This window comes from Mastigoproctus giganteus, chromosome 5, assembly GCF_048544385.1.
Source record: "Mastigoproctus giganteus isolate SK-2022 chromosome 5, ASM4854438v1, whole genome shotgun sequence".
NCBI classification, from domain to species: Eukaryota; Metazoa; Arthropoda; class Arachnida; order Uropygi; family Thelyphonidae; genus Mastigoproctus; species Mastigoproctus giganteus.
This window is the reverse complement of record NC_143579.1, coordinates 195522535-195534858: the sequence shown is the minus strand read 5'-3', so window position 1 is coordinate 195534858 and position 12324 is coordinate 195522535. Positions and strand designations below refer to the sequence as shown.

Here is a 12324-nt window from a genome sequence, read left to right as displayed (position 1 = left end):
AATATAATTGAGATTGCTATTTGAAAATTCAGCATGAGAAAGCAATTGTACGTATAAATGCTTTGTCATGCTGAATTGAAGTGAATTTGTAATATATTGTATCTTCACATAAAAGTCTTCCAGTTCTCCATTACAAAATTTTGTTTTACCCACACATCACTTGGTTTTTGGTGTTGATAGCCTGAAGCCTGTCTAGAGGCTGTAAGGCGGCAGCCCCACCACTAGACTTATCCCGTGAAAGGCTGGTAGCCTATCCGGGGAACATTCTAAATACTCTAAATAAGCTCAAGGGAAAAAACTGGATGGATCTCAAGGGTAACGACCTAGGCAATGGATATAGGACTGCGATTAAAGAACTTAAAGTAGCAACTTGGAACATAATTTGTGAAAGGTAATTTGAATCAGACATCCCTGGTGATGTGTTCAGTTAGTAGTTTCTTGAATTGATTTAGTGAAGTGACATTTTTGATTTTTGCAGGAAGTTTGTTCCAAGTACTTTTCTGACCTACGGCTTTTCTGAAAAGCGGAATCTTGAGGTTGGCTTCATTTCTTAGATTGTATGATATTTCTTCTTCGTCTGTGGTTATGAAAAAGGATCTGAAGAGAGGGGAAAAGTTTGCTGTCTTCATAGCATTGTAAACAAGGATCGCCTCGGCTTTCTGCAATAGCTGGTAGATGTTTAGGAGTCTCACTTCCTTGTACCTTGAACTAACCTATGCATTCCAGGGAAGGCCCAAAATTGAACAAACGCATCGATTGAGAATGGAGTTGATTCTCGCAAGGTTTTCTTGTTATTACTAAATTGCAGTTGCTCAGAGCGAAAACGGATACAAAAATATAGATTGTGACAGGTTTAATAATAGGAAATATACATATATTAGATTAGATACATACAAATAAAAGCTTTCGGTTGTTTAGTTAACCTTCTTTAGTTGAAATGAAATGACAGTTAGAATGGAGGCGTGTACTGCCAATCTTGTACGTGAAGTGCGTGGTGGCTAATTGTTTGATGTTGAAGCCTGTGGCTGTGATGTATGTGGACGTGGCCAGCGTTTGTCAATGGACAGGATCGTTGCTTCGGTGATAGGGTGGACTTGACAACCACTGTTCCTGTTCACTGATTGGAGCATTTGATGTTTAACGACTCCAACCAGGCGCAGCGCAGATAATGGTGGGACTTATCCACAATCACGACATGGCGGTGTGGGTCAATATCGTGGTGGGTTGCCCAAACGTGTTCGGCAATAGCTGAGTGCTCCACATCCGCTAAGCGGATTGCTCTTTTGTGTTCGGAAAGGCATTTTTCGAGCCATCTCCCAGTTTCCCCGATGTAGCAGCTAGTGCAGTCACGGCAAGAGATGCGGTAGACCAATCCGCTCTGTAGTAAGGTGGGGACAGGTGTTTTTACCTTAGAGATGAGGGATTGTAATTTTCTGCCTGAGAGTTGTACGCACTTTATCCCATGTGATTTTAAGATTCTACAGACCTCTTGTGATAGGTTTGGGTAGTATGGGATAAAGGCGCTCGTGGCTGAGTCATCACCTTGGATGTTTCTGTTGGTCGCTACGCGGTCGCGTGCCTGTAGGTCACACCTGTCAAGGGTATTGATGGGATAGCCACACCTCGTAAGATCCGTCTTGACTTTAGCGATTTTGGTGCGCCTCTCATTTACAGAGCTAGAATGTGTCCAGGCGTGAGTTAGTAAGGTTCGTGCAGTGGCAAGAAGATGGCTACGTGCATGTGCTGACCAGAAGTTGGTAAATTGGCCAGCACACATAGGTTTATGATGGACTGTTGTCTTCAAGCACGTGCCCTTGTGCCAGACAAGGGTGTCTAAGTATGGTATGGTGTTGTTCGACTCTAGCTCGATCGTGAATTTTATGAAAGGGGACAGAGAGTTGAGGTGGTCTAAGATTCGGTCACCTGAATTTCTGGGGATAACTACGAACACATCGTCCACATAGCGACACCAAAAGGCAATGGGATATGGTACGTTTGTAAATGCACGACCCACTAATTCCTCCATCGCGATGTTTGCCGTGACCGAACTAACCGGGGAACCCATGGCTGTGCCGTGTACTTGTTGGTAAATGGAGTCATTAAACATGATTGCACCGCCTGTTAAGCACAGTCTGAGGGCGGTGGATATATCGTCTGATGTTAGTTTGGTTCTGGAGAAAGAGAAACTGGGGAAACTCGGGGAACTGGGAGATGGCTCGAAAAATGCCTTTCCGAACACAAAAGAGCAATCCGCTTAGCGGATGTGGAGCACTCAGCTATTGCCGAACACGTTTGGGCAACCCACCACGACATTGACCCACACCGCCATGTCGTGATTGTGGATAAGTCCCACCATTATCTGCACTGCGCCTGGTTGGAGTCGTTAAACATCAAATGCTCCAATCAGTGAACAGGAACAGTGGTTGTCAAGTCCACCCTATCACTGAAGCAACGATCCTGTCCATTGACAAACGCTGGCCACGTCCACATACACACAGGCTTCAACATCAAACAATTAGCCACCACGCACTTCACGTACAAGATTGGCAGTACACGCCTCCATTCTAACTGTCATTTCATTTCAACTGAAGAAGGTTAACTAAACAACTGAAAGCTTTTTATTTGTATGTATCTAATCTAATATATGTATATTTCCTATTATTAAACCTGTCACAATCTATATTTTTGTATCCGTTTCGCTCTGAGCAACTGTAGTTTAGTAATAATAATGAATCCAGAGCACACAGGCCTCTTTAATCATAAGGTTTTCTTGGCTGGTGGTACCCCATGGGATGATTCCATAGGTGAGGTGTGGCTAAATTAAAGAAAGGAATATTTGTCTGAGAAGGTAAGGAGACACCCTGGCGAGTATTCCCGCTAGTGACCAAGTTTTCTTTCCTAGGGTTATCATTTGTTTTGCCCAACTTAGCTTTATGGAAGATGCCTGATAGACTTCTGCATTTTTAATAAACTTAAAATTACAAATAATTTTTCAGACACAAGAATATCCATAAATTCACATGGGAAGCAAGAAACAAAGTCTATAATAGATTATATTATCATTAATGAAAATTTAAACGACAAAATTAGACAGTAGAGTATTCAGAGGCATTGAAATTGACAGTGATCACTACCTATTAGAAAGCACTTTCAAAATAAAAAGAAATTATCTTAATAAAAAGAAGATAATACCAACAAAAACTATTAAGAAATTAAAAATACATTTGTTGGAAGACGAAAGCACTAAATTCCTGTATGAAAGTCGATTGAAAGATAAACTCAAATCAGATGAAAGTCGATTGAAAGATAAACTCAAATCAGATGAAAGTCGATTGAAAGATAAACTCAAATCAGATGAAAGTGATAATGTTGAGCAAATCTGGTCAAACATGAAAAAATCAATTCTGGGAGCTGCTGAAGAAAGCCTTGGATATAAACCTATAAAAAATTAAAACTGGCTAAGAACTTGGAATGAAGAATTGAAACAAACAATCAATGAGAAAAAAAAGACCTATAAACTGTTCCTACAAACTAAAGACCTACACATAAAATATAAAAAGCTTAGAGCAGAAGTCAGAAAACTAACCAGAAGAATCCGACGAGATGACTGGGATAAATTTGTTAAATCTTTAGAACGTGATATCACGGGCCCACAGAGAAGAGGTTTTAAAATTTTTAAGAAATTACAACTAGACACAAATGATCAAATAAAAACCAACTCCATCTCCCAAGCAGAATGGAAGCAACACTATTCCAAACTATGGTATAACCCAGGCACTAGGGAATTGGAAGATGAATCTGTGATAACCAAAGATGAAGAAAATATAACAATGGAAGAACTAGAGTTAATATTACAAAAACCGAAAAAGCCCAGGCATAGACAATTTGAATGTAGAACTATTTAAATATGGGGGCACCTTATTAAAAAACGCACTACTAAAATTATTTAACATCATATGGCATAAGCAACAGATACCAAAAGATTGGGAAACAGGAATAGTAATCAATTTACACAAAAAAGGGCCGACCGGGCTAGCCATGTGGGTAAAGCACCTGCCTGGCAACCCAAAGGTCGCGGGTTTGAATCCCGCCTCGGGCTTGGATCAAAGTACTGCAAAAACCTTGGAAGGTGCATTATGGCCACAGAAGCCGATGTGCCAACAACTACCAAAGGAAAAAAAAAAAAAAACACAAAAAAGGCTCCAGAAATAACCCTAACAACTACAGAGGGATAACACTGCTGTCAACTGCTGCAAAGCTATACTCTAATATACTATACTAAAGAATAAACTTAATAAATACAGTGAACAATTCTTAGAAGAAGAACAATGTGGGTTCAGAAAAGGGAGAAGCACAATAGATGCCATTTTCTCACTACAACTAATTTTGGAGAAAAGAAGAGAATTCAATCTACCAACATTTCTGCTCTTTATTGATTATGAAAAAGCATATGACAATGTAAACCGGGAAAAACTTTGGCAGATTCTACGTGAAGAAAATATCCCAACCCAACTCCGGAAAGCGTTCCAAAGCCTATATAAAAACTCAAAAGTCTGTTTAAAATATTCTAATGGCCAATTATCAGACCCAATTAACACCAATAAAGGAGTGAAACAGGGATGTGGTCTATCACCAAATTTATTTAATATCTACATCAATAAAATTCTTAAAGAATGGAAACAAACAATTAACAAGAATACAGTTGCACAACAGGAATAAAATCCAAACTATATTATATGCTGATGATCAAGTTATAATTGCAAAATCCGAAGATGAACTACAGATAACAGCAAATGAAATTAATAAAATAGGTAAAAAGTACGAGATGAAAATCTCCACCTCAAAAACAAAATCAATGGGATTATGTGGAAAAAACATACAGAGTCAAAATTGTTATTGATGATAAAATAATAGAACAAATATCTGACTTCACCTATTTGGGAAATTTAATATCAAATGAAGGGAAAGACATCCACACTAAACTACAAAAGTATAATAAAATGAATGGAACGATTAAACGCCACTTCGGAAAACAAATGACAACTGAAACAAAATTACGACTGCACAACATAACTTCAAAACCAGCCCTCTTCTACAGCTGTGAGACTTGGCTCATAAATAAGAAATATGCGCACAAACTAGAAGCAGCACAAATGAGATTTTTAAGACCATTATCAGGCTTTACAAGACTAGACCACCAAAGAAATTTAGATATCCGCAAGAAATTAAAAGTAGATAACATAGTAAATGACATAAAACGGTATCAGGAAAAATGGATCGGTCACATAGAAAGAATGAACCCAGACCGGATCCCAAAATTAGCCTTTAACTACAAACCTACAGGCAAGAAAGATGTTGGTCGACCAAGATGATGGCGAGATCAAAACCACCTCCAAGAGCTACAACTGAATAGGTCTTAAAAGACCTAAGCCGGACCAAGTTCATGACGATGATGATGAGCCTATAGCATTAATTTTTATTTTTCTGCTATATACAATAAATTTTAACATCAAATGTTTTAACTACAAATGGGAAATCACTTTTATATAACTTTAATCAGTAGCTGATAAAGCACCAACTCACAAACATGGCAGCCTTGATACTGCCACATTAACCAATGATTATGTAGAAAATGCTAGTTGGTACCCTGGATTTTTAGTGAGCTGTATTAAGGACAAATGCTATTTATTCTTAATATAGCTTACTAAAAATACAGGTACCAAACCTGTTTTAAAACATAACATTGAGATTACTTATAATGTTGTCAAATATATACTTGAAAAACATTCTGAAGTTGAGAAATTATGCTACTATGTGTCAGATACTCGAGTACTACGTAGATTAAAATTCTGTATTCCACCAACCAAACTATGAAAGTAATAAATTGAAAGCCTGAAAAAAATATTTCATTAATGTGAATCAGTTATGCAGCCTGATTTTCAAAAATCTTCCCTCCTTCCCTGCATTGTAAATCACTCTGTAACAATAAAGATTTAAAGATAGGGCAGATTTTAACCTCCCTCTCCACATTTACATTGATGTAGAGTCTTGTATTTCATATATAAAGATATTTGTGCCAGCAATGGCACTTCTGGATCATTTGCAGAATTTATGATAACATGCCAGAAAAACCTGCCATATCTACCATTTCAGCCTTAGATATGTCACTAGCATAATTTCTCAGGTGATCTTTTAAACTTCTGTTAGTCGCATCATGTAGTTTGCATTCCAGCATTATATCTTACATATTATCCCACTCCTCATGTCCAGATCTGAGGATCTTAATTGGCACACATCATTAGGAGCTTTCTTTTGGGGAGTTGCATGCATAGAATATTATATTTTTAGAAGTTTATCCAGGTCTAACTAATGATAATTTAGATATACCTGGGTGATGTATGTAATTATTTGCAGTTCACAATTTGATTAGAATTTTAGCATATTCTCAATGTGCTATTTGTATTTCATGAATGATTAGATTTTAGAGTGGTCCAAGATAAAGAGGCTTGTGTAGCTAATTCCAAGCATTATAAGGTAATAATCAAAATTGAAGGATGCTTTTTAGCAATTAAAGGAGAAAAGTTATGTGCTAACTGGGTGAGTACAAAAATTTATAAACATGAATGAAACTTACCTTATAGCATTTACCTCTACATTTAATTAATTACACAGTAATTAATTAAATTTAGAGGTTCAAAAGTATTCACGAAAATTTAAAACATTTATTTATTATGAGACCTCTTTATTTCAGGCCAGTCCTTAAATTGTAACTCTTTAGATCTGAAATTATTATTTATTTTTTCTCCCTAATTTACATTTATGCAAAACATGCCTTTGATTAATTTTAAATCGATTGATTAATTTTAGAGTGGCAGTCCAGAATGAACGTTTTGATGACTGGAACTCTATACTAATTTTACTGAAGAAGTTATTTAATAAATACCAGAGTATAGTTCTTGATTATCATCAACAGCAACAACACCCAGGAATAAAAGTTCCTCATGCAGTTAATTCAACATCATCACAAGGCAATTTTTTAGAAGTTTTAAATATGTCACTGAATGGTAATTGTACTTATATTTTTGCCTCAGAGTTTGCAGATTCACCTTCAGCACAAAATATTTTATCTTTCTAAAATTTTCTTTTTTCTGATTTGTACAGATTTCATTTGTGTGTCTTGTAAAATGTATTTTTATGTACAGGATAGCCAAACTTTGAGAGGTTCTTTATTAGGTGATTTTGAGTCAAAAATATTATATGAACATGTACCCTCTCTAAAGCATTACAGAGTTAGAGCATTTAGCATTAGCATTAGTAGAGACATATGATGCAAGAAAGCAAGCTTATGCAGCATCAGCCAAAAAAAAAAAACCTCCCATTTCACCCCTCCGTTCGTTCGAAATACCTGTCCAGCTGAGCCTTAAATTTATTTAGGCTGTCAACTTCCACAACAAGGGATGGAAGTCTCTTCCACCAACCAACTACCCACTGGCTAAAGGCAAATTTCTACACGTCTATCCTACATCTGTCTTTCCTCAATTTGAATTTATGCCCTCTCAGAATCCCATCGGCATCGAGCATGCTCAAACCATTCAAGGCTTTATACACTTCAATCAGATCACCTCGCAGGTGCCTAGTCTCCAGACACTGTAATTTGCAAAATTTAAGCCTTTCTTCGTAAGAGCAACCCTTTGTTCCATTCACTAATCTTGCTGCCCTTCTCTGTATTCGTTCCAACAGCTCTACATCCTTCTTAAAATGAGGCCTCCAGACCTGGATACAGTACTCAAGGTGTGGCCTGACCATTGCCTTATACAAGGGAATAATCACTTCCTTATCCCTGCTAGAAAAATTCCTGTATATAATTGACAAGACACCATGAGCTACTCTTGCAGCCCATCTGCACTGCTCAGAAAACTTCATATCTGCCTGCACAATTACCTCCGGGTCCTTTTCATTCTCTACCACTGTCAGTGTAGCCGTCCGACACAAACATACCTTGTCAGTGTAGTACCACAGAGTTGATACATTGCTCTGGGGGGTTACTGTTTCCCATATGTAGTACTTTACATTTGTCAATGTTAAACTTCATTTGCCACCTCTCAGCCCATCTGTTGAACTTTTCTAGATCCTGTTGCAGCAGTGTACTGTCATTAGTGTCCTTAACAACCCTGCCAACCTTCTTATCATCTGCAAACTTGGACATTAAGCTTAATATACCATCATCAATATCATTTATAAATACAGAAAACAACAATGGACCCAACACTGAACCCTGAGGGACTCCACTAATAACATTATTCCACGATGAGCAGTGTCCATTGATTACCACACTCTGACTTCTCCCTCACAACCATTGCTTTATCCATAGCAGCAATTTGCCTCTAATGCCACACTGCTCCAATTTGTGCAACAGTCTTCCATGTGCAACAGTATCAAAAGCCTTTCTAAGATCCAAATATATAATATCAAAGGTATTGCCTGTATCCAGTTCTTTTGTGACTGCATAATAGTATCCAATCAAATTAGTCAGGCAAGACTTTCCCTTAACAAAACCATGCTCTGTCCGAGCTATAACTGAAGTCTTGTCTAGATGATTCTGCAGTGCTTCTTTAACCAGTGCCTCCATTAATTTTCCGGGAACAGAAGTTAAACTCACAGATCTATAATTACTTGTGTCAGCCTTTGATCCTCCTGTGTGGGGTCACATTTGCACATCTCCAGTCTATGGGTACCTCCCCTGAGTCCAAAGAAGCTCTCATAATTAGGGCTAAGGGTTTGCTTACTTCCTTTGCTGCCTCCTTTAATATAACTGGATAGATCCCATCCACCCGGATGCCTTTTTTTTGTTTATCCTCAACAATTTCTCCTCCACTTTCCTCTCAGTTATTACAAAATCATCTAGCTCACTGCCAGAGTTTACTTCACCTCTAGCATTCCCATTCCCAAGATTTAAAGTTGTTCATTTAGTTGTTGCTAAGTGGGTAAATGAAATCACAGTAATACATAAACATTTCTGATTTGGTTGTATAGTTTAGAGTAGGGGACAGATAATTTTTGTTATGCAGCACAGAGTAAATCTTAAATAAAATGCCACCACCACTACCACCACTATCTCTGTGAACAGCCTTATGAGGGGCATTCAATAAGTTATCTACCTATCTATGAAGGAAATTAGATAGAGGCAAAAATCGTTTTTTTATTTTTCAATGCGACTCCCTTGAACTTCAATACACTTTTCCATTTTGTTGAAATACTAGACAAATAAAATTCTTTGCCCTGTCCATCAAACAACACAGAAACAGCAGATTCAGTTCATTATCATCAGCAAAGCAGCATCAGTGTACGCTTTTCTTTAGGTGTCAAAACAGGAAATAGCCACTGGGGGCCAGATCTTGTCTGTAAGGTGGATGGGTATGATCTGTAAAGTCACAGTCTCTGAAAGCAGCAGCAACAGCATGTGACCTGTTCACTGGTGCATTGTCCTGGAGAAGCAGCACACCTCTGGACAGTTTTCCACAGTGTTTTTCCTTTATAACATCCCTTAGGATGTACAGTAGGAATGCATATGACTCCCCTGTGACTGTATGTTTGTGTTCCAAGTAGTGAATGTACAAAATTCTCTCAGCATCCCAAAAAATGGTGGCCATAATCTTGCCAGCTGAAGGTTATGTCCGAAATTTTTTGGGTGGTGAAGAACCCTTGCGCTTCCATTGCATTGATTCTTACTTGGTCTCAGGATCCCAGTGGTGAACCCATGTTTCATGACCCATAACAATTCTGGAGATGGAAGTTTCAGGATCCCTTCCATAAAGCTTTAAATTCTCCTCACAACACCGTACTTTGAATTGCTTCTACACAGGGGTCAGAAATCTGGGCACCCACCTTGCACTGACCTTAGTCATCCCCAAATGTTCATGTAGGATGTTTATAACTGGTTCATCAGATATGTCATATTCCATAGAGATTTGGGAAACCTTTAAACATCTGTCATTCAGCACAAGGGTTTCCACAGCTTGGCACATTTCTGGAGTGGTCACTGTCACAAGCCCTCCTTGACATGGATCATCTTCGATAGACTCTGCCTCACTTGAATTGTTTTGACCAGAATTTTATCTGGTACTCTGAAGGTGAACTGCTGCCATACACAGCCACCATCCTTTCATGAATGGCATTTGGCCTTTTTCGGTGAGAAACTTGATGCTTATTTCAGTTTCTCCAATTTCAGAAAATCCATAATTTGATACAGGGGACTTCCTTTTTTCTGTTACAGCAGCACAACCTAAGAATATAATGGGATCAAAATTAGTATGACTGAAGTTGAAATATGTAGGAACATGTGATAAATTATGAATCATTGGAATCTGTGATAAATTATGAATCATAGGTTTATTTCCATAAACCTATGGAAAGTGCCTTAGATAGATAATTTATTGAGTGTCCCTTGTACATATTTCCAAACGGACATTGTCTGCTAATTTTTCATTGAAATCACCATTTACCCACTTTTCTTTAATAGTCAAGAATGTAATATTAAATGTTCATAGTTCTGTAATGCTTGATAATGGGACACGAGTCAATTAGGTGTTACACATGTAACACCTAATAAACAGCCTCTTGAGGTCTGGCTCTCATTTTGCCAGATACTTTATATAATTTTCTTTGTCCTGTATATAAACTTAATTTTATAGGTTTATAGAGTAAAAAAAAAAAAAAATTGTCAAATGAAGAAACATTAGTAAACTATGTGAATTGTTTTAAAGTGGACTTTATTGCTAAACATTTGGTTACAGAAATTACAATATGCATTTATATATGCCTTTACTCTAACACAATCCTACTTAACTAATTTGGCAACTTCCCTGCAGAACCTTGCCATCATACTGAGATTCTGTTTATAGATTTAGAAAATGTACACTGAGTAATTTCTGTAACCAATTTAACACAATAAGTTCCATTTACAAATAATTTTTGGTTTACTAATGCTTTTTCTTTTGATAAGTTTTCTTTAGGAAACATCATGTAATGTGTTGCTTATAATAAAAAAAAATATCTATAACATTAATAATAAATTGTATGGATTACCTTTTTAATATGAAAATCAGTTAATTTTATTGTTTGTTTTTTTCAGTTCTCTCTTTTCTCTTCATTTTTGCCTTTGCCATAATTTTTGTTTCAGTTATGTTAGTGTGGTAAAACAATCTACTCTTCCATTAACAAAACTGTCTTCACTTTTTTGCATATTGTATTTATTATTATTTTTTTATAAGTAGTATGTCTTTCTTTTTTTGGTATAGAACTTTCTGCTAACTAAATAACAGTACATTCTTGATTTGTATGTCTTTTTTTTTGCTTTGGCCTTTTTTTTTTTGTATTTATAATGGAACATATAATTAATTTATTAAACTGTAAATATGCACACACATACACACAGCATTATCTTGCTGTAATGTGTGACGAACAGTCCAAAAAAATGGCACATAGAAATGCACATTATAGCATGTACATTTTCATATAAAATACAGGGATAAGTTCCCTAAAAGCTGTAAATTGTCGGTACTATTCCCCATTTTCAAACTTATTTTTATCAATACTTATTATGCTGTCATTTGTAAATAATATATTATTAAAACTCAAAGGTTATCAAATAAAAATTTATTGAAAGTAAACATACAAGCAATATTGTTTTGTTTAAAATGACTTTTAAGTTTTCAATCAGAAAGGGTGGTGGCAGAAAATTCTTGTATTTGGCTCATTTTTTAGCAGAATAAACATAAAATCAAATGAGAAGTACTTGTACCAATTGTGTGTTACTACACTCAAGGTAGTAGAGAATGAAAAGGATCTGGGGGTAATTGTGCAGTCAGATATGAAGTTTTTTGAGCACTGCAGACGGGCTGCAAGAGTAGCTCATGGTGTCTTGTCAGTGATGTACAGAAATTTTGCTAGCAGGGATAAGGAGGTGATTGTATAAGGCAATGGTCAGGCCACACCTTGAGTACTACATACAGGTCTGGAGGTGTCATTTTAGGAAGCATGTAGAGCTGCTGGAACAAGTACAGAGAAGGGCTATGAGATTGGTGAATGGAACAAAGGGTTGCTGTTATCAAGAAAGACTTAAGTTCTGGAGACTAAGCACCTGCGAGGTGATCTAATTGAGGCGTATAAGGCCTTGAATGGTTTGAGCAAGTTCAATGCCGATGGGATTCTTCCTCTGGCTCAGATTACTCACCTGAGGGTAAAAAATTTAAATTTATGTCCTGAGGGACATGAATTCAAATTGAGAAAAGACGATTGTAGAACAGACACTCAGATTTTTGCCTC

The 12324-nt window shown here is 36.9% G+C and overlaps 1 protein-coding gene across 1 annotated transcript in view; it reads left to right on the top strand.

Moving 5' to 3' along the window:
* The window catches only part of Iml1 (GATOR complex protein Iml1), a gene marked incomplete at its 5' end in the record, with an annotated part of 444528 nt that overhangs the window by 115963 nt on the left and 316241 nt on the right, over nucleotides 1–12324 (top strand). The window contains one exon of the mRNA XM_090374757.1: nucleotides 6868–7064. Coding sequence (XP_090230883.1) covers nucleotides 6868–7064 — 197 coding nt within the window. The remainder of the gene's footprint in view (nucleotides 1–6867; nucleotides 7065–12324) is intronic.